At 34.5% G+C, this 24,330-nt stretch overlaps 1 protein-coding gene across 2 annotated transcripts in view; it reads right to left on the bottom strand.

Annotated features, from left to right (window-relative positions):
- Nucleotides 1-23,710, bottom strand: part of LOC150102144 (uncharacterized) — a 138,960-nt gene extending 115,250 nt beyond the window's left edge. For both annotated transcript variants that reach the window (XM_090399207.1, XM_090399208.1), the window contains exons 1-3: nt 23,362-23,710; nt 17,717-17,808; nt 5,738-5,834 (exon numbers count right to left, since the gene is read on the bottom strand). In XM_090399207.1, coding sequence (XP_090255333.1) covers nt 5,738-5,834; nt 17,717-17,808; nt 23,362-23,601 — 429 coding nt within the window. In that variant the 5' untranslated portion in view covers nt 23,602-23,710. The remainder of the gene's footprint in view (nt 1-5,737; nt 5,835-17,716; nt 17,809-23,361) is intronic.
- Nucleotides 23,711-24,330: the final 620 nt, after the last annotated feature.

The following is a 24,330-nucleotide window of genomic DNA, read 5'->3' as shown; positions in this document are numbered from 1 at the left end:
TTTAGATCTATGAGATGACCTATGTATATGAAGAGACTCTTTCCAAGAAATTGTTTTCCATTATTATGTTTTTTGGTGTTACAAAATGATTAAATATGATTTTAGTTTTTTCTGTTTATTTTTAGACCGACTTTTCTGCTTTCATGATATGTCTTCTATCATTATATTAAGGTCTTCTGGAGTGTTTGCAAAAATTATGATATAATCTGCATATGAAAGGTGTGTTAAGTTTCTATTATTAATTTTTATACCAAGGTTTGTCCAGTTTATATTATTAAATATTTCTTGAAGGACTGCTGTAAAGATTTTAGGTGATAGAGTCTCCTTGTCGGACACCTTTTTCAATTGATATTTTATTGCTACTTGTGTGAAGTTGGATTGTTGCTGTTGCAGTGTGGTATATTTCCTGGAGGAGATCCATATATTCTCCAGGAACTCCCTGATTCTGGAGTGCTTTGATTATTGCATTAGTTTTGATGGAATCGAATGGTTTTTCATAATCAATAAAGGCTAAACAGAGAGACAATTAGTTTTCTTCTGCTTTTTCTATTATTTGTTTTACAGCATGAATACGATCAATTGTGTTAAAAGCCTTTACAGAATCCTGCTTGTTCTACTGGTTGATTTTAGTCTAGAAGAGGGGTTAACCTGTTTGTTATTACTTCTGTGAGTATTTTGTACAGATTAGAGAGAGAGAATACTAATTGGTCTATGGTTCTTTACTTCTTCTTTGTCCCCTTTTTTAAATTACAGTATCAGAGTAACATTTTTTCAGTTTTCTGGTATCTTCTCCTCTTCTAGGCATAGATTTAGTAAGTTTGTGACATGGTGAATGATATTATTTCCTCCCCATTTAATTAATTCTGTGTTAATTAGGTCTTCACCAGGCCATTTTCCATTTGTTTTAATGTTTGTTTTGTTTCATCTGAGGTGAATGGGGGGATGAATTCTATATGCGATGGAGAAAAGTTATTTATATTTGATTTATCTATTGAAGCCCCATATATGTATGTATATGGGGTTCTAAATTCTATACTATGGTCAATGATATTCCTTAAGGTAAAAGTATGATGTGTATAGCACTCCCACCTGTTCTAAATCCAGCTTGCTCATGATCTAATATCTTTCCCATTTCTTTTACAGATACTGGAAGTAGACAATGGGGGGGGGGGGAATCTCCTTTCTTTTTATCCATGGTTATCAATGCTTCTTTCCATTGTCTGCTATCTTTTCAGTCTCTACTACATTAAAGATCACTCACAGCAGCAATTTCTTTAGTTGTCTTAAGCATTTCTAATGCTTTATTATCACTGCCACATGCTTTCACTCTTCATCCTCTCTATTAAGTTTATTATTTCAATTTTAGATATTGGTTCTAACGTAATATTTAATTCATACTTATAGGAAGTTCTTCCAATGTTGTTGGTTATATTATTTTTTACGTTTAAAATCTCAAAATGCTCTATCTTTCTACGATCTTATCCTCTTCAGTCAGCAGTACACCATTTTTATCCCATGTTTGCCTATCTTGTATATAATGTCTGTGATAAATGATAACTCAGAGCCTCCTACAGGTGAAACACCCTGTACTTTCCCCAAAATTTTCCATTTCCTTTCCATGTCTTCTTTCTCACTTTCCAGCTTCTCATTCTTCAAAATTTGAAATTAATTCTTTATCTTAACAGGAAAATTTTCCTTCATTTTATTTATTATTAATTTAGACATAACCTTCCATTTTGATTTTGAAATTTTCTAACTCCTAATGCAGCTTTCATTTAACTTTGGTTGTTATTAAGCAATGATCAGATCCTATATCAGCTGCTACCCTACTCCAATTTCTTAAAGTTGTACTGATTAATTTGGTTTTTTTATTTTTACTATCTGGTTATATTCATTCAGGTCAGATTATGTATGTCTATGTTTAAATACATTTCCTCCTATCACAAGATTAGTCACATTTCAAAAAAATTCTACCAATAAATCATCATTCTCATTTCTTTAACCACAAGTTTCACAACCTACTGTTCTCTCAAATTCATTATTTCTTTAACCAACTTGGGCATTCATATCCCACAACAATAATTAACATGTCATGCTTTGGTACTTGTTCTGCAACTTATCATAAGAGATCTCTTTTTCTGTATGTAAATCTGTATGATGTTTAATTTAATGCATTCTGAATATAATCTAGTCATTATTTGATTATTCATGGGCTTCCACAATTCACCATGCTTTTACTTCTGCTTACTCAATGTAAGCATCTCTCGTCTTTCAGGATTTATCAGATCCTGAATATGTTGATATCTATTTACAGTTCACTCTTTCCTATCTATTAGTTTACTTATTCCTAAACTGTCTATTCTGTACTTTCTCATTTCCCCAATAGTTTCTTGTGTCTTTCCAGTTTGAAACATAGTTCTAACATTCCTTTATCACTGAAATTTCACCTATGCATCATTCTTTTACCAATTTAAATAGCAAGTATCTAGAATCTTGCAGGTTGTCACACACAACACCTAGTATATTGGGGCTTTCTGTTTCCATATTCAGGATTTTACAGAAAAGGGTGATCAGTCCTTTGCCCAACCTTTCTCCAAGGTTCGGACTGGAGGTAGTACATTTTTATTTCATGCAAGAATAAGCAAACAAATGTTTGCACATGAAATGCATTCACAACAAGGCTATTTATATATAAAGCAATTAACTTCATATCAAGTTGCTCTACAAACTCAAAATACACTCCCTTCTTAAGAGTGTATAATGAAATGCATTATGGGATGCTATTATTATTAGATCTCCATAAGTCAATGACTCATTGCAGAGGTTCTCAATCACATGCACATCTTATCATATTGTGACTTGAATGCATTCACTCTCCACACCCACAAGACTTCTAGGCAACACATTCCCACCATCCACTACTCTCCACACAAAAAAAGCCACTTTCTGCTCACACCCTCCTTGTACAGCTTCCACGAATGACCTCTTGTTCTATTCTTGTCTCCACCCATTCTATGAAAAATCTGATCCACATTAATCTGGTGATAACCCAAAACCAACTTGGGTCTCGATCATCTTGACCCACCCCATCCTTCTATAAACCATACTTTGCAATTTGAATTCCCTCAATCTGCTGTCATACTCTACATTCCCAAAACCAGAAAACATCTTAGTCAATTGTCTCTGAATCTGATCCAACATCTCTTCATCCTTTTGAAATTCTGGTGACCAAATCTGTGCACAGTAATCCATATTCAGTCTGATCAAAGCCTCAGACAATGGAATCACAACATCCTTACTCCTAAACGTCAGGGTGCTCTGCATCATTCCTATAATGCACTGTGCTGTCCTCACAATTTTCACAAAATTGTCCCCCGAAATTTCTATCTTATCCACCAACATCTCCAGATCCCTTATCTACTCCACCACCTCTAAGACTCTACATCCAATCTGTGCTTCACAAACTTAAAAATCTTACACTTTACTATGTTGAATTGTTAGCTCCACTTATTCACCCAATCTATTCAAATCCTCTTGCAAGGCTACAAGATCCATTGTACTCCTCACAACTTTGCATCATCTGCAAACAACTCTATATCTCACCATTCAAGCTCTTGTGAATATTACTTACAAATTAAACAGCAATGGAGCCAAAATAGATCTCTGAAGCACACAGCATTGGTGACATTCCTCTTGATGTATATTGCCCCCCCATACACAACTTGGTGATACCTATCAAATAGCCAATCTCCAATCCAGGGTATTAATTTAGTATCCATTAATTTAGTGGCAGTCTATCGAAGACTTAACAAAATCTAAATATACCACCATGTATGCTTCCCCTTTGTTCAATGCACTTGTCCATACTCTCCAAAGAGAACAGTGTTGTCATTAACCCAATTCTGAATCCTGGTCCTGACTAGCCTCTCTAACACCTTTACTACAACTCAAGACAAACAGACTGGCTTGTAATTCAAAGTCTTAGTCTTATCTCCTTTATGAAACAGAATAATTTTGCCCTCTTTCCACTCCTTTGGGACTTGGGGAAATCTAAGACTTATGTTAAAGAGGTACATTAAAAACTCCTGTTAACTTCCTGGAATGGAACATTCCTTCAAGACATGCAGAGATATACCATCAAGTCCTATTGCTTTATTGACATCAAGTTTACTATTCCTCATATACCTCCTTCTCCCTTCCAACTGCTAACTTCTGCATGATGTTACTTTCATGAGGATGAAATACCTTCGTGAAATGTTCGGTTAACACTTTTACTATATCCTCCTCAGCTTATGGTTATCATTCTACCATTCTCTCCAATGAGTCTCATCCTTCCATAATTATTCTTTTTTCTACTGCTGCTCATACTGCATGTTTGACTGTTACTAAGCAAGTGACTTTTGCTTGCTCTTTGCACTCCTCATGCAACTGGCTATTACCACTCGTCTTGTGCTGCCTCCACAATGCCTTCTTCCAAATTGCTTCACCTCTTCATTCATCTATTTTACTCCCATCTTATTTGACATCTTGACCTTTGGTATGCATTCAGACATTCCTTCTGCCAGGCAGTTACTAAGCAGTACAGTCTTCATTCCATGATATAGCTGCAAGCTATCTCCTGAGATTGTGACAGTCACAAGCATTATAGTTCCACATATATCCCTTTCTCACAGAGGTCCTCATATGGCTGGACGCCAGTCAAGTAATCTCCTCATGGTCACTCTCACCAACTAGAAGGAGAGTGAACAATTCATTTACATTAACATCTTCTGATGATATAATCAAATCCAAGACTTTTGATCCCTGTATATCCTCTGTTACATACTGTCTAAAGATAGTCGTCCCTCAAAAACTCAAATTCATTCTTTTTTGCCTCCAGATGCTGTCTCTTCATTCCAGTCTATTAGCAAACTTAATGCAAAGTCAGCTGCAGATAAGAATAAAAGCCAGAACATAACTTCTTTCAAGTATAATTTACTCAATTTCATTTCTGCTTATTTTCCTCCAGTGTTGACTTAAATGTTCATCTTGGCTTCTTGATGAAAGCGGTGTGTGTGTGTGTGTGTGTGTGTGTGTGTGTGTGTGTGTGTGTGTGTTGGGGAGGGGTTGCACAAGTGGATAACTTCCCAGCCAGCATCACACCTAATTATTATACAGGGGTAACATACATGAATTTAACCAATATAGCATACAGTTTGGTGAGCTAAGTTCCAAACTGGCTGCTTATCCTCATCCATTCAGCATCAAAATTGTTATATAGTAATGGGACACACCACAGGTTCCCTGCATTCCCTATAGAGTATATGGAAGTTTCCTTCCAGTTATTTACTTTAACATAAGTGATTTCTCCTCTGACTTAGTTCAAAGAGAAATCAGCTTTTACTCAAAATGATGTTCAATAATCTCTCTTGTTTATAAATTAACAGATCAAAAAATAAGATTTTAGCAAAATTAAATAAAATTATCTTCTGAATCATAGGATAACTATATCATCTATAACAGAATTAGGAAATTTAATAGCTGGAAACTTAGACATTAAAGTTAGTTCAAAAAAAAACCATATAAAACTGATTTTGATGCAAGTTCTTAAGTTGAGTTTTGTAATGTTTGAAAATTTTAACCATTGTCTTTCTTATTCATGATATACTTACTATATATATATAGCACTAATTTTGCACAGATTTAAATATGCGATTTTAAATTCATAGAAAATTATGAAAAGCATATATTTACATACCCTAAGTTCTCTCTGGCGGCTTACAGATCCAGTTTTACGAAACAGACCTTCACAATGAAGGTGATCCGAAAGGTATTCAGAAGTTAAAGCAATAAACCTGAACAAAAAATGACAAACATGCTCCTATTAATGTGAGTGACAGAATCATTTGAGAAGAATTTTATTTCATTCATCATATTTTACTACAAATCAGAATAATAATTTCTTTCAAGTTAAATTATAAATTATCACGTATATAACTATTAAAGCAGTTGGTCAAATTATTTGCCATTCTTCGTGAGTGCAGGAAAAAAAAAAAAAGTTGGATAAGCATTTTATTTTGACAAAAAAGTGAACTTAGTTTTTAATAGTTTCTTAATGATTATTCATTAAGGAGCATCTTAGAGTAATGAGCCATACTATGAAAACATGAGGACATGCTTATTATGTCTAGAATAAAAGGAAGGAAATAACTGACAAAGGGATTAATATCATTTGGTAAGAAAATGAACAATACAATAGAAAATGTCTGTTCCCGTACGGTGAGCAATTTCACTTCTTGGTCAGTATGGTAATCTTGTTGCCGGCGGTAAGCGTCATACGAGTATACTCATAGCTGGCTTATGCAGCGCATATAACATCTATGAGAATACACAGTTTTGATGCTAGCTCCACAAGCCAAGCATTTTCACTCCTTCAAGGTTAGTACAGTAATCTCGTTGCCGGCTTGTGTAGCTGGTTTACCAACTACGAATATACTCGTAGTTGGCAGCGAACGTGTTAAGGCGAGTTAGGCAGATCTCATACAAAGGAATCCCCCCCCCCCCACGTAGAAACAAATTTTCTTCGGTAAAATAGGAAAATCTGCCATAAAAAATATAATTCATCATCATGCATATCAAGGATTTAGGCCTAGCATGGCCTGTTCTGGCCTTAGAAGTCATTGTTTGAATCAATTAAGAAGACGTCCTGGTTTTCTTTTTCCTAATGGCTTGTACTTTAAGGCTTGTTTTGGTAATCTTTCTGTTTTCATTCTTTGAACGTGTTCCATCCATTTATGTTTATATTTTTAAATTTTTTTCTATTACTGGTTCTTGGTTTAATTCTTTCATAATTTCTTAATTTCTCTTGTGATCAAATAGGGTATTCTTTGCAGTTTTTCTATAAACTTCATTTCTGCTGTTGTTAATCTTCTTCTTTTTGTTTTATTGTCCAGATTTCGCTTCCATACATTAAGAGTGGTAGGGCTAATGTATTGTATACTTTTAGTCTGGTTTGTTTTTGAACTTGGTTTAGTTTAAATATAGAGTTAATTACACCTGTTATTTTTAAATATTTTGCAATTTTTATGTTTATATCTTTTTCATTTTCATATGTGATCGTACAGCCTAGGTAATTAAATGAATTCACCTGTTCTAAGATTTTGTTATCTATTATTATTTTAGTGCTTGCTGGATCTTGTCCTTTAAAGGCCATAGTTTTTGATTTTTCTGTTGATATTATCATACCATAATCTTTGGATATCTCATTTAGATCTAAAATAGCTTTCTGTAGTTTATCTTCAGAATTTGCAATTATTATTTGGTCGTCGGCAAAGAGGAGAGTGTTTAAGTTTACTGTAGAAGAAAGTTTAATTCATTTATGTAAATTTTTATTCCATTTTATTATTATTTCATTTAAGTAGATATTAAAAAGAGTTGCTAACAGGGGACATCCCTTTCAGACCCCTTGGTTTATCTCTCTCGTATATGATAGCTCGTGATTTAATCTTATTTATATTTGATTATTTTCATATATACTTATGATAGCTTTTAGGATCATCATCATCAAATTCCTGCCATGTACCCTCAAGGGGTGTACAGGATATGACAGTACTACATGAAAAAATTACATCATTACTAACTTCCTATCTACAATTTTCCTCCAAATCAGTCTGTTACTTGTCAAGACTCCAACATTATCAGATCTTATATTTCTATCGTCTAAGGCACTTTGTACCCTATCAATCCACCTATATCTTGGTCTTCCTCTGGGTCGTTTTCCTGCCAACGTGGCAGAGAACACTTGTTTTGCTAATTTTTCCTCTCCCATTCTATTTAAGTGACCATACCATCTGAGATTAGCTCTGCTAACACATTCCTGGATGCTAACAATGTCAAGTTCTTTCCTAATATCCTCATTTTTAATATGATATTGCCATTGATGCCATCTGTTCACGCCTCTAATCTTTCTCAGGACTCTCATATCTGCGGTCTCTAGTCTTTGGTCAAGTGTTTCACTTCTGACCCAGCTCTCAGATCCATAAGTTAAAATTGGTTTGAACACAGTCTTGTATACAGCTAATTTAGTGTTCCGACTAATTTCTTTCTTATTCCATATGAATTTATTCAATTGACTTCCCACGATACCAGCTTTGCTGATTCTGTTGTCTATTTCTATATTTAGTTTACCATCTTCAGTAAAAATTGTGCCTAAGTAGCTGAAATGTTTTACTTGTTCCACAGGTTCTCCATTCACAACACAGTTGACATTTTCAATGATTCTGCCTATTTTCATTGTCTTTGTCTTTTTATTGCTGACCTTCATACCATATCTATTACAACAGCTATTCAATTTAGTCAGGAAATCTTGCAGACTTGTAGGGGATTTATTTAGAAGTATAACATCATCCGCATAAAACAAAGAGCTGAGATTAACACCTCCAATTTTGATGTCAGGTTTAATACCACTTTCCTTCATAATGTGATCCATATAGATAATGAATAACAGATTGGATAATATATCCTTGTCTTACACCAGATTTAACATTAAACCATCTTCCTGTACTTCCTTCAATTCTAACTGCTGACTCACAACTCAAATAAAGACTAAGTATTGCTTGATATAATGCCCCATTGACACCATATAACTGCAGCGTATTGAATAGCTTCTCTCTTGGCACCTTGTCATATGCCCTTTCCAAATCGACAAAACTTAAATACAGATCTTTGTTATATTCTCATGCTTTCTCGACTATTTGTCGTAAAGTGAAGATCTGATCCTGACAGCCTCTATTTGGCCTGAATCCAGCTTGTTCTTCACCAAGCTTTTCTTCCACAATTGTTCTCAACCGTTTCTCAAGTATACTTGCATAGATCTTGCCAGGAATACTCAGTAGGGAAATACCTCTGTAATTCTCACATTCAGTTTTATTTCCCTTTTTATATATGGGTACTATGAGAGCTCTACTCCAATCATCGGGAATTCGTCCCTCTGTCCAGGCTTTCTGAACTATGCAGTGCAGCTACCGTAAGACTCTTATACCACCATACTTCAGCATTTCTGGTCGAATATCATCTACTCCTGCTGCCTTTCCACATTTCAAGCCTTTGATGGCTTTTTCTACTTCAAGTATGGATATGTATTCCTGACTGCATGCCTGGTCAGTGTTTTTTATCACTGTGCTGTCATCACTGCTTGTTTCATTTAGCAGTTTTTCAAAGTAATTACTCCATACTTCAAGGATATCTTTTTCTCCTGTTTTCATTTCACCTTTATCATCTCTAATTCCTTTTACAGCACTCTTTCCTCCATTCCTAAGCTTCTTCAACAACCTCCAGAATATTTTGCCACCTTCTTGATATTTATTTTCTATATTCTTGCCAAAGTCCTCCCATGACTTTTGTTTAGCTAGTTTTACACACTGTTTAGCTTTCTTACATTTGTCTCTGTATTCTGTAAGAGTAAAAGCTGACTTATTTGCCAGGAACTTTTGATATGCTTTCTTCTTTTCCTTCACTGCCTCTTTAACTTCCTGTGTCCACCAGGGAGTTCTGATTTTTTTATCCTTGCACACAACCTCACCACATGCCTCTCTGGCAGAATCAATCAATGTTTCCCTCAGAGTTTGCCACTGAATCTCCAAGGTTTGATTCCTGTTCTCAAACTCTTTCATTTTCTTTTCAATAATATTTCTGTATTTTAGTCTACAGTTCACATCTGAGAGCTGCTCAACTTTTATTCGCTTTAAAACTTTCTTACATGTAATTCTTTTCAATATGAAATTCAATTTTTTCCTGCTCAAGACTAAATAGTGATCACTTACAATTTCAAATCCTCTATACACTCTGGTGTCCTGCACCAGGGAGAAAACATCACTATCAACAATAATATTGTCAATGAGACTTTTCTTATTCCTAGCCTCTTCTCTCCATGTGAATTTGTGCACATTTTTATGTTGGAACATGGTGTTAGCTTTTAGGATATTATTTGATATTTGTCTTTCTTTTATTATGTTAAATAATGTTTCTTTTAACTTTGTCAAATGCTTTTTCATCATCATCAAATTCCTGCCATCTACCCTCAAGGGATGTACAGGATATGATAGTATTACATGAAAAATTTACATCATTATTAACTTCCTATCTATAATTTTCCTCGAAATCAGTCTGTTACTTGTCAAGATTCTAACATTACCAGATCTTATATTTCTAAGGCATTTTGTACCATATCAATCCACGTATATCTTGGTCTTCCTCTGGGTCGTTTTCCTGCCAACTTAGAACACTTGTTCTAAGTTGACAGGAAAACACTTGGCAGAGAACAGTTGTTTTGCTAATCTTTCCTCACCCATTCTATTTAAGTGACCATAGCACCTGAGATTAGCTCTGCTAACGCATTCATGGATGCTGAAAATGTCAAGTTCTTTCCTAATATTCTTGTTTTTAATATGATATTGACATTGATGCCATCTGTTCACACCTCTAATCCTTCTCAGGACTCTCATATCTGCAGTCTCTAGCCTTTGGTCAAGTGTTTTACTTCTGACCCATCTCTCAGATCCATAAGTTAAAACTGGTTTGAACACTGTCTTGTATACAGCTAATTAAGTGTTTCGACTAATTTCTCTCTTATTCCATATGAATTTATTCAACTGACTTCCTATTTTGTGAAGACCTATCCTTCACAAAACCACGTTGTCCTTTATTCCTATTATGTGACACATCCAGGGAGTCCAAAGATTCATCAAGGGAGAGTGTGCCAACAGCATCGAACGACTGATCTCCTTCCAACTACTAACCACACTTGAACTTGCTTAACTTCTTGAGTGAGCCATTAGTAGCAGAGACTCTACCAATCAACCAACCTTTGCTGGCTTTATATCATCATCATCAAATTCCTGCCATGTACCCTCAAGGGGTGTACAGGATAAGATAGTACTACATGAAAAAAATTATATCATTACTAACTTCCTATCTACAATTTTCCTCGAAATCAGCCTGTTACTTGTCAAGACTCCAACATTATCAGATCTTATATTTCTATCATCTAAGGCACTTTGTACCGTATCAATCCACCTATATCTTGGTCTTCCTCTGGGTCGTTTTGCTTCCAACCTGGCAGGGAACACTTGTTTTGCTAATCTTTCTTCGCCCATTCTGTTTAAGTGACCATACCATCTGAGATTAGCTCTGCTAACGCATTCCTGGATGCTGACAATGTCAAGTTCTTTCCTAATATCCTCGTTTTTAATATGATATTGCCATTGATGCCATCTGTTTATGCCTCTAATCTTTCTCAGGACTCTCATATCTGCGGTCTCTAGTCTTTGGTCAAGTGTTTTACTTCTGACCCATCTCTCAGATCTATAAGTTAAAACTGGTTTGAACACTGTCTTGTATACATCTAATTTAGTGTTCTGACTAATTTCTCTCTTATTCCATATGAATTTATTCAATTGACTTCCAACCACACCGGCTTTGGTGATTCTGTTGTCTATTTCTATATTTAATTTACCGTCTTTAGTAAAAATCGTGCCTAAGTAGCTGAAATGTTTTACTTTTTCCACAAGTTCTCCATTCACAACACAGTTGACATTTTCAATGATTCTGCCTATTTTCATTGTCTTTGTCTTTTTTATTGCTGACCTTCATACCATATCTATTACAACAGTTACTAAATTTAGTCAGAGAATCTTGTAGACTTGCAGCGGATTTATTTAGAAGTATACCATCGTCCGCATAAAGCAAAGAGCTGACATTAACATCTCCAATTTTGATATCATGTTTAATACCACTTTCCTTCATAATGTGATCCATATAGATAATGAATAACAGAGGGGATAATGTACATCCTTGTCTCACACCAGATTTAACATTAAACCATCTTCCTGTACTTCTTGAATTCTAACTGCTGACTAACTCAAATAAAGACTAAGTATTGCTTGATATAATGCCCCATTGACACCATATAACTGTAGAGTATTGAGGGTTTTCTTTTAGTTTCTTTCTTTCAATCAGGGTTTTCTTCAAGGCTTGCCACTGAATCTCCAATGCTTTTTCAAAGTCAATAAATGCAATATGTGTTTCTAAATTGTATTCTCTTCTTTTCTCTATTATTAATTTTAGGCAAAAGGCCAGGTCTATACATGATCGTCCTTTTCTAAATCCATTCTGTACTTCTAAAATAAAATTTGTGGAATGTTTCATTAGTTTGCTATTTAAGACTCTGCTATATATTTTGTAACAGGCATTTAGTATACTGATACCTCTATAGTTTTTAGGGTCAACTCTATTACCTTTTTTAAAGATAGGAATCAACTGCTTTTTTCCATTCTACTGGGGGGATAAATTTTATTTGTCCAGTTGAATAAATTTTATTTAAAAAGAATAAGAGTCTTTCTTTGAATCTAGTTCCTGCATATTTGCATAGTTCTGAACCTAGTTCATCTTCTCCAGGTGATTTTCTGTTTCTTGTTTCTTTCAAGCTGATTTCTAATTCTTCTTTAGTTATTTCCTTTTCATTTTCGTTAATTGTTTGCCAATTGTTTTTTAAAAATATTTTTCTGTCCACAATTCTGTGTAGTAATTTAGAAATTCTTCTAATTTCAATTCAGTGTTTAATTTTATGTTTTCTTTGGTATCTGCATTTAAATGTTTCAAAATTTTATATACATTGGGTCTTATTTTATATAAATCATGTTCTAAATTAGAAACAAATTTATTCCATGGTTCTCTACTTTTTCTATCTTCTCTTTTAGCTATGGCTCTCATTCTTTTATATTCTATTTCATCTTCTAATCTTTTACTGCTCAACCATTTGTGATAGACTTCTTTTTTCTTTTTGATTATTTATTTGATTGTATCATCCCAGATGTTCAGTTTTTTCCTTTTATTGAATTTTTTGGTCTTTCCTAAGCTTTCATTTGCTGCTGCATTTAGTATCGTTTTTATATTAAGCCATTCTATTTCTATTTCTTCATTTTGTTTTATTTTATCTAGATATTGGTTATTTCTTTGTTCATATAGCCATTGTACATTTGTGTCATTCAATAGTCTAGTTTTATAAACAAATATTTCAATTTTTCTTTCTGTTCTTGTTACTTGTAGCCATTTAGGTGGCAATCTTAATTTTATTTTAACAAGGAAGCAGTCACTGCTTATTTCATATCCTGTGTGAACTCTAACATCAAGTGAAAATTTTGATGCCTTTTCATTTAGTATAAAGTAATCTAATATTGATTTCCATCCTCTTGCTGCCCAAGTATATTTATGTATTCTTTATGTTTATAGAAGGAATTCATTATTTTTAGGTTATTATAAACTACAAAGTTAATCAATTTTTTACCATTCCTGTTTAGAGTATTTCTCCATGTATTCCTATATTATTATTAATTTTCATGTTTCAAATTCTTGCATTTAAGTCTCCTGCTAAAATTACGTAATCATTTTTATTTATTTTATTATATGTTTTGTAGCTGATTATAAAAATCAATATTATCTTGTTCTCTTCCCTCTTCTGGGGCATATAAACCAATTATTGTTAACTAGCCTCTATCTATTTTTATTCTAGCTTCTATTATTCTTTCATTCCATAATTTATAATGTTTTAATTGTTTTGAAAGGGAGTTATGAATCCAAATCATGACTCCTGTTTGTGCTCTTTGGTCTCTGTCAACTCCACTGTATATCACATTAAAATTTTCAGTTCTCATGGTTCCTTTTAATTTCTTTTTTGTTTCAGTGATTACTGCCATTTTAAAATTCTTTCATTTTATAATTGGTCTAATTCTATTTCTTTATATGCTATTCCTCTTACATTCCAGTTTGATATGTGTATTATATTTTGTCGTTTCCATTTTTGTTTTACCTTTTCCATTCCAGGGTCATTTTCTATAGATTCAATCCGATTATCTTTTTCTGTCAGCTTACTAACAGAATTATGTTCTCCATGTCAGGGGACTAGGCTGACGATGGAATAGTTCAGTGGTAGGGCTGCTAGCTTAAGGCTTCTGAACTAGCCTTCTTCCGAATTTAAACCCATAGGAGGAATAAGGTATATTGAAGGGGAAAGAGTAGATTATAGAGGAATTATAGTAAGATTTATAGATAGGACAAAGTTGTAAGGCCAGAAATGAAAAGACCCTATGGCCAGAGTACTCTAAAGCATAAGGGTCATAAAATAAGAGGAGTTGCCTGATAAGGCCTTATAGGAAAGATTGAAGTAAGTGGATCTTCCTCAAAGTAGTAGAAGGAGAGGATAGATCCAGCTAGGGGTCCAAGGGAGTGCCGCTTCCCTTACAATCAAGATGCTCCTTATGGCACTGTTGGTCCAGAAATCCTTATTCAGTATATTTGGACCATCCCACCACACACACACACACACACGGTGAGCTCCCCTATCCGCCACCCACCCAGGGGACAGACAAAAATACCATAAATTAGGTGGCAGATGGGGTATGCACATGAAGCATTTGTGTAAAATAGAGTGGTCTCCTATGATGAGTCCTGAATCTATGGAGGTGTTATGTAATATCAGAAAACACCAGAAGTCAAGGACTCATCAAGGGATGAAATACAGCCCTCACAAAGCTGTCATACCTCTCTTAAAAACTCATTCACACCAGATGTATTCACCACTTCTGCAGGTGAACTGTTCCACTTACTCACTGATATTGGTAAAAAATCTAGCTCTCACCCCATTCTTAATGATGCACAAACTTACATGGATGGCTCCTTCTCCTCTTCCCATTATCTTATTACTCCTCTTTCTCTTTACCATGGTCTGCAGTCCAAGTACTTTCACAATCTGTCCTCATAACTATTTCATAATCCAGATATCATCTTTGTAACTTTTCTTTGCCCTTTCCACATCTTTTTCAACCCCTTGAAACCAAGGAGACCAAATCTTTGTACAGCAGTCAAGGTGCAGTCATATCAAGGTCTTGTAAATTAGCAAAACATCCCTATCCTTACATATCAATATTTATTTCAACATTGCAATTATCTTGTGAGATGTATTTGCAATTTTTGCAATATTACCTTTGAACTTAAAATTCCTACCCAACCTAATTCCAGGATGACTAGCATTATCAATTTCTCCTGGAATAATCCCATCAATATATCACATTGCTGGAAATCTCATTAACCAAAGTGCATGACTTTACATTTACAATTCCTCTCACTCTTATTCTCATGATATTCCTTCCATATCTTCATCTTCTTATGGATCTCTTGCTTAATAAGCTTGCGCATCTATTACGCTCCTACCCTATTTGTTCTTCAAACTCTAGGGACATGTTCAGTTAAGTGCATTATTTAAGCATCTTTTCAAAGCCTCCCAAGCATTGATGATATCCTGACCATTTAATAACTGGCATCATGAGGTCAAACTCAGCATTCTCCTGAATTTGTCATAATTTACAGCTTTGTAGTTCAGCATGTAACCTGCCCTAATTGAAATATCCATATAGTTTGCCACTTCCGAGGTCGGTACAGCATGCTGCCTGTCACAATCTGCTTGATTGTGATCAGGTCAGATCTAACACTGATTTCAAGTATCTTTTTTCACATGCTACTTGAGAAATCTGTCTCACAGCCAAATTCTTCTTCATTCTTATCATGAATTTTTTCTGCTATCCAATCAATGTGTGAATAATTTAAGTCACTCATATTGCTTAGTATCCATCAGGGTAACTTGACACTGCATTTCATCATTTCCAGCAAATGAATCACCAGGTCTATACAACATCCTACCATATATACTATGTTGACAGAATTATTTGGGCACCTAGCTGTGATAAAAAAAAACAAGCTTTTTAATTATATTTCTAGTGCCAAGTGAGACCACCTTTGACCTGAATGACATCAACTACCCTTTGGGGCATGCTTTCAGTCAGTTTCTGATCTGTTTCTTCCATTCCTCATGCAAAGCTATTCCCATTGCTGATGTTGACAGCACTGTGGTCTGGAGAGAATTTGGCATTCTGATTCATCCCAATGATGTTCAATGGGGGTTGAGGTCTGGATTCTGAGCAGGCCAGTCCAACACTTCAATGTTGTTTTGTGGAAACCAGTCTCGGACACGCAGTGCAGTATGGCATGGAGCACTGTCGTGCTGAAACATGCAAGGGTCACTGCCAAAGTACTTCCATAGTGCGAGAAGCATGAGATTGTCCAGGATGTCCATGTAGCCATCAGATGCCATGGTTTTGGTCATTTCCATCAATGGAAGTGCCCACATATCATCAACATTCCGCCAATGGAATGTTGATGATGTGTGGCTGCTCAAAACATTCTGAAACAGAGTTCACTGATCCAAGTCAGTGAGTGTCAGTAGCCTCCCAGGGCATTTTCCTGCTGTAGTAGCACCATCTATGAATGACATAAGCAACTGTGGATTTCAGTATACTGAGATGGGTTACAATGTCACAGACAGAAAGACCACTGATGTAACATCCAACTATCATTCTATGTTGAAAATGGCATCTTGACATTGAGTACAGTGTAAAACATGCAGTACATCCCACCTTTTATAACCAGACTTACACAGGCACTTCCTGAATATTTGCATGTGGTAGGATCTGATATTGCATGGCATGCAAGGTGTCCCAAAAACTTGCCAACATAGTTTATTTCATCCTGTTATTCACCTGACACCCAGATAGTCTCAAATTCACAGCTATATGGAACATTATTATTGCTTTCACGAATTTCTAAACCTAAGTGGACTGAAATGATCTTATATCATTATTGGTACTCCTCTCTTCTTCTATCTCTTCTGTTCAGCCTAAAATACTATACTATTCAGACTATTCCTGCTGCTACATTTAACTATGAGCAAGGTTTCACTAATGACAACAATCTTAGATCATGTTATATTATCCAAGGCAACAAACCTAACAAGTTACCTCTTGGCTTTCTCGCATACTTGCATATGCAGCCCGCTTTGTTCAGTTTGGCAACTTTTTCCATTTCTCCAACTTGCACCATTCTCACAATTCCTCCAATGGTAATCAAGTTTCTCTGGTTCTCTGCATTAGGTCTCACTGAACAAATTCATTGGGATAGCCTCAAGTAGAGGCTATCCCTCTTACACCAGTCAAGAGGGATAGCAACACCAACAAGCTAACTATTATCTTTCTAGATCTATTTTATTATCTATTAACAGAGTAGAAAATTCACTGTAGTACACATTTGAGCTGTAGCTCTACATAAATCATTAAAGCCATCAATTTCATTATCTAATGAAAGTACATGTAGCTTCATCTAAGTACAGTCAACTATAGCAAACCCACTAAATCTCACTCATTACAATGAATATGCTAAAAGAAATTCACCACAGCAAATCCATTATACAGTCTACTCTCACCATAGCATACTTGTAGAGATCAGTTGGTTATTGTGGGTGAAAATCTTTCAGCATAGCAAAAATTATTTTTAAATTTTATTTGTATCAAGGCAGCTAAGAAATAACTAGAAATGCCTTTTGGTTGATTGACTGGTGTAGTATGCATAGAGAATATTGTTCAGAGGGGAAGAAAGCAGTTAGTGATTTAATATGTAAAAGTAACAATAAAAAAGACTTCAATTTTTTCCTTATCTGATATGCCTCTAAATGTGCTGTATTGTTTGGTACTTATGCATGTTTTATATTTGCTATCCATTTTATATTTATACTTTAATACATTTTACATAGCTAGTTTCTAAAAATAATGTGAACAATATTCACAAATAAACCTACCTAGGTATATATTCTCCATTTACTGCAATCCAATCTTGTTCTATTAAACTGACACCAAAAAACTGCTTTGTGGATTCATAGTCATTTTGATCCTAAAAATAGAAAAATAGAGGACAATAAATATTTTACATGTACACATTTATATATATAAGAAGGGCTAAATTTAATTTATTATTACAATGCCCTAATAAAGAAATTAAATTCACCAGTTAACTTCTTCAACTGAATATGAGCCAGCAGGTCTCATTCAGAGGTAAGTTTTTCTGACCTGGAAACCAGATTTTCATCTCAAGACATAATTCAGCCAGAAAATAAGAGGCAAAGCAGATAGGATTCTGCTTTTTTATTACAGTATTAATTAGTTTCTATGAGGTGAAGTTGCTTGTCCACAGCAGGCCACTGAACATAGCATGGCAAGGAGAACGAAGAAAGTGACTCATTTCTTATACTCCTCCTTTCAATGCAGAACAAACAAGCTGAAGAATACACACAATTGATAGATGCAATATAACTGCCTCAACATAAAAAAACTTAACTGTTTAATGTTTTTTTTTAAACAAGATATTTTTAGAGTAAAGAGAACTGACTTGCTATGCTTTGATTGTCACTAAAAAAAATAAAAATAAATAAATAAAAAATAAACTGAATAAAATGTTCTAACAATATAACCAGACCAACATGTCTTTTATAAAAGAATGCAAAACAGCATGAATTCAATTCAGGTGTAATATTTATCTCATACCTAACAATAATGCTAATAATGCTGTCTGGCCTGGCTGGATAGAGCATCTGTTCTTCAACTGTGGGTTAAAATCTCAATGTATGTAGATGCTTGTAAATGTATTCAGGTGATATGTGTAGATTAATTTCACTGCCTAGTGCAAGACAATCACCCTGTGAAGTGCCTTGAAAAATTCCATGTTCAATTTATATAGCCGGATTTCTGGATTATCTTACCTTTAGCCCAGCCACATAATGTATGATAGATTTACAACCTTTTGTGGAGAAAACCCATAAACACACACAAATTTCAAAACAGACTAAACAAGAGAAAAGTATCAATGTATAAAACTGAAAAAAAAAAAAATATCGATATCAGCATATCTCATGTTTAGTTTAGTGTAGTGGCATAACTAGAAATTTTGGAGGACCCTTTCTATTATTTATTGTAGTACACTAAAACTTCAATTTTGATTGAAGTCTTACTATACCATATTGAAGGATGAAAGAAAATTTACTGAGCTGTTGAAAGACAACTTTCTCAGCTAACATATAAAAAGGACTTATAGGTAAGAGTGTAAGATTTAATTGTGGCATCACGAGTCACAATTAAAGATGTGACCATTCTGCTACCAATCAATGACAGTGATCATGCTGTACTGACCTGGAAATAGCTAAGTGTATGAATGTACCAATTAGGACAGGTTATATGCTGAACTACAAAAGGTATATATAATATAATAAAAAAAAAAAAAACTCAGGAGAACACCATGTTTGGTTCCATGGTGTCATGTTTAAATGATGCAGCATCTAAATACGTCCCCAGAGTTCAAAGATCACTATAGGAGTGCAATCTTATTAAACAAGAGATCCATAAGATGTGGAAGGAATATTGTGACAATAGGGATGAAAGCAGTTATGAAATATATAAAGCATAGGACAGAAAAACTAGAAGTATTTGGTACTACTTTAGCCTGCTGAAAAGGTTAAAAAGGTAGCACAAAAGAATCTTATCATTATGTGCTGCAAGTAAAAGAAAAAATAACTTTCAGTAAAGAACAAATTTCCTGAATGCTGGCAGTACACTTCTGTCGGAAGCAAGATACAACTATTCAAATAATAAGTTCTCATTTGGCTAATTAGAGTTATCAACTCGTGTATATAACCATGTACAGTGCCATCACTACAATGAATAAAGAGATAGATGCATGAGAAGGAGGTTCTATAGTGCTGTTGCATAACTTGGATAAGAACTCAGCAAAGGCAATATTAGCAAGTAAGCTAAAGGACTGTTCAGTTGAACTGGTTTGATTCTTGATATGTTTATAAAATTTGAGTGTCAGCTTCAACTCAGGAAAGATTCCACAGGAATGGAAAGAATGTATTCCTGGAGTGGTTGTAAAGATTTTAGAGATGTTGATAAGAACTTGCATATAGAAATAAGTTGACAGCCAAGATATACTTTGCAAAGAACAACAAGAGCTTACTATGGGGAAAACCATGTTTTAGCAATTTGTTCATTTTTATAATAAAGGGTCTAAATACCATGTTAGAGGTTTAATGGAGTATTAACAGCACTAAGAAAGAATTTAAAAAAATATTTTAATTCTACCAATATTTTGTCTGTCACTGAGACATCTTCAGGGACACACAAAGGCAATACAATACTAAATGAAATATGTGGATATGACTCTAAAAGCCCTATCTAGATGGGGTGCCCCCTATGGCCATTTGTAGAAGACCTAGGTTGTAAATTGGAATCTCTCAGGATTAATGTTTTTAAATGTCCTCTCAACATTTACACATGAACTGTGTGATGTGAAAAAAGGAATTTTACAGGCTATCACATTAATGGCTATTGCATAAACTGAAAGATATGGGGACAGAACAAGCTATTGACTAAAATAAGTGGGTAGCTAATTGGTAGGTAATATCAAATGGTATTACATGGGTGGAAGTGATTTGTGGCCTTAGGGATCAGTCCTTGGACCACTGTTGTTCAATCGATACATTAATACTTTTCCTTTAGAGGTACATGGTGATCAGCATTCATTTTAGAAAAATTATGGACTCTACAACCATGTTAAAAATAATTATTTTAATTTCTAACCTTTATATTAAGGTCATCTGGAGCACACACACACACACACACAGAGAGAGAGAGACTATAACCGTTGATCACATCGTCTCTTTAGCATATTGGGTGAAATGCAATATAGTTTGTCTCTGTGTGTAATCCAGATGATGATGGTCATACATTAATAGTATTTGGAAGGACCTGATAGGGAATGTTCAATTGTTTGCCAATGATGCAAAGACAGGCTGGATATCAGGAATGCTACTATGTTGCACTTTCAGAATGAAATGAACAGGCTGGCACTATGGACAACTGATAATGACTGTAAATTCATAATTAGTAAATGTAAAGTTAACAATTGGAAGTTTATTTTGCACTTGATTAGACTATAATAAATTTAGTTTAATCCTTTATCCAAGTGTAAGCAAACAAAGCTTGCACCTGAAAATATCTTCAGGACCGAGGTAAGGTGGTGCAACACCAGGCAACTCCGAGCAAAGGTGGACCAAGATCTCATCACTCCTTGTCTCAGTATCTCCCATAATGCAAAGCACATCTCCTTGCGAACATGTATACTGCTATGCATTAAGGGAAGGGCCACTACCCAGACCAGTTTTGACCTTTATTGAGGTCTCGTCGGTGGGAGACAGACCCAAATGTGGAGATACTAAGGCAGAAGCAATAGGAGAGGTCATATTTACTTATACGAGTTGCCAACAGGTGTACCACCTTATTACTGAATTACTCTGGATTTAGAGAAAGATGTTGGTGAGTTTACTGAGACAAGGAGTGATGAGAGCTTGGTCCACCTTTGCTCGGAGTTGCACCACCTTACCTCAGTCCTGAAGATATTTTCAGGTGCAAACTTTGTTTGCTTACACTTGGATAAAGGATTAAACTAAATTTATTATAGTAAAGTTATAGCGATATATTATATTGGTTGGATTATATTTGGAGAAAGTGGCGAGACTAAGTATCTTGGAATTGTGGCATATAGGAAGAAGATAATTAGATTGTGATCTTCTTCCCCATTGCTATGTGTACAACTCAGCAGAGGATAACTGCAATGCTCAAATAAATATCGATGTGCAATGAGTCATTTTGCTTTTATTTTATTTTATTAATAAGGCTTTGATATGACCATACCTGGACTCTTTGAATATTTGGTCTGCTGGGCTCTGAGGTGATAAAGAATTTGTGGAGAGGGTGCAAAAGTAGGGTTACAAAGATGATATTGGGATTATGAAATATAGATTATGAAGACGAATTGAAGGTATGCAGGCTGCAGACACTGGTAAACAGGAGAAAGAAGGGTGATATGATAAATGCCTATAAACTTCTGAAAGGATGCTATAGGAACTGGTTGATGAATTTTTTTTTTGTTATATGGAAGGAGGGAACAAAACAAGTAGACATCCATGGAAGGCTAGTTTGTGTGTGGTTAAGAAAGGGATAAGTTCTAGATTTTTCTTTCACAAAGCAGTGAGTAAATGAAATAGTTTGTTATTGAAGTGGTGAGTGCATCCAGTTTGAATGAATTTAACAGAAGGCATGACAGTTGGTGTGTGATGTATGCCTTCTTCAAAAAGTCCGACTCCCTGACGATCTCTGATAATAGATACATTCCCAATTAGAGCGAAGCATTCTCTATAAACACTACTAAACTGTGTGAATAGTTTTAAAAGTCATTTAAACATAGAAGCATTTATTGTTGGCAATGATTAAAAGTACTGATCTCTATTACTCAATATATATATATTTTTTAACTTCAATATCTGAAATACACTCAATTTGATTATATCTTCTGACATAACACTAAGATAACAGAGCACAAAACAAGTTTGTTAAGCTAGAAAATAAATCTGCACTATGCAATAAATAACTATATAAAATGCATTTTTTCCTCCTGAATTTATATTATCTGTGAAGTCACTTAAAATAACAAAACACACGTTCATCACCTGGTTTCCAGTGTAATGAGGAAACTAAATGAATAAATAATGCAACATCAGTACCATGAGACATGTTATGGGGAGCAGTTTAAAAAACAGACTGAAGAGTTTAGTTTATAACAGGCAGAAAAGAAGCAATATGATAAAGACTGAGATAATGTAATTTTATAATATAATATTAAAACAGAGGAGATTACACCAAAGAGCGAGATGGGAAGAACATGAGATTCCCATAGAAGTTGCCTAAAGGAGCAAGGAGTTTTTTTGTTTTCTTTTTCTTCTTTTTTTTTTTATTAAAGATGAAGGTGGTACAATGTGTTGCCAGAATATACTGTGAAGAAGTTTAAAATTAAATACGTTAGTTATACTGCTGGCTAACAAACGTCCCATGATGAGCCTGCATGGCATGTATTTTTATTTTACCGTAAAAATACTCTCTCTCAAACTGTTTTTCATCAAGCAAAACAGAAACCACAGAAAAACACGCGCAATTAAAGACACGAGTTGACTTCATTTGTCTTAGTTACTTCGGCAGTAAATAATGTAACTAACTTATAACTGTAGAAATCGATACTGTAAAAAAAAAATAAAATAAATAAATAAAACTGCAATACTTCAAGCGCAGACTTTGTTTGCTTACACTTGCATAAAGGATTAAATCAAGTATATAATTTTGGTATCGTTAATTTATAGTTTAACCAAGTGAAAAAACTTCCAACAGACTTACTTCCATCAGATAACTGAATTAGCTAATACAGCAGATCTAATAAATATGATGGTTTGCAAACTAGCAGAAAAACACTGCGTATTGATCCTGCTGCATCCCCTTCAAAATAACTAAATTTTTACGTAGCAACTGATCTATAACAATACCAATGAGAAGGCAAATTACTCACATGTTTGATGTGCCTCGAAACTCTTGCTTTCCTTGCTTTGGGAACTTTAACTCCTAATTCCTTTAATTCTTTTAAAAATACACCAGGAAGGTTTTCTTTATCTTCTAATTCCATCATCAAAGGTACAGTTTTTAAGAAACGACCAACACAATATAAAAACACTATAGTAATAAGATAAAGAAGACTGCAATGAAATGTCGGTAATATGTATAATGTATACTTTATGAAATTACCACGCATTAAAATTGAAATTCAAGATTTCTCAAGGTGGGAAAAAACTACAACGGAATTTCTGAAAACTTTAAATAAACAGCATAACCCATTTTTCAAATATATATAAAAAAATAAACCCAAAACACAGGAACCCACACAAGACTTTACCGCTGAACTTTTAAATAACATGAAACATAAACATAATAATTTCATTGGCTATATATTTGAAGCGCCCTCTTTGATGTGAAACAACTTATAAATGGACACCGAGTTTAGGTCTGTAATTCCCGTTTCGTTGGTTATCGAGGTTATCACGCATGGTAACGAACAGGAGGCAGCTTGCAATAATTTAACGGCATTAGAACTCGTAGAAGAAATGACGAAATGAAATTATAAGTCAAAGAAAATCCAGAAGAGTGCTTTAAGAAAACCGATTATGGAACAATATCTTTAAAGAATTCTGCCATTGTGATTTATTTATTTCATATCCAAACACAAGTGATACAGTAGTAAGTAAGTGGTACAACATTATTTACAACAAATTAGGATACATTACAAATGAGAACAGCTTAAATTTGATAGGTGAATTATACAGAGAATAATAAGTAAAATATGAAGAAAGAAACTATACACAAGTTATATACAATAAATATAGTCAGATGTTCCTCCAGTATCTTGCGCTATCAGCTGCTCTTTCTGTGCAGGATGTAAAGTCCTCTTTTGTGCAAGGTGATTGAACGTAGGGACAAGAAAGAA

This window comes from Typopeltis vanoorti, chromosome 10, assembly GCF_054136105.1.
Source record: "Typopeltis vanoorti isolate ZY-2024b chromosome 10, IOZ_Tvanoo_1.0, whole genome shotgun sequence".
Lineage (NCBI taxonomy): Eukaryota > Metazoa > Arthropoda > Arachnida > Uropygi > Thelyphonidae > Typopeltis > Typopeltis vanoorti.
Note: the sequence above shows the minus strand (reverse complement) of the source record. Positions and strands in the feature narration are given on the sequence as shown.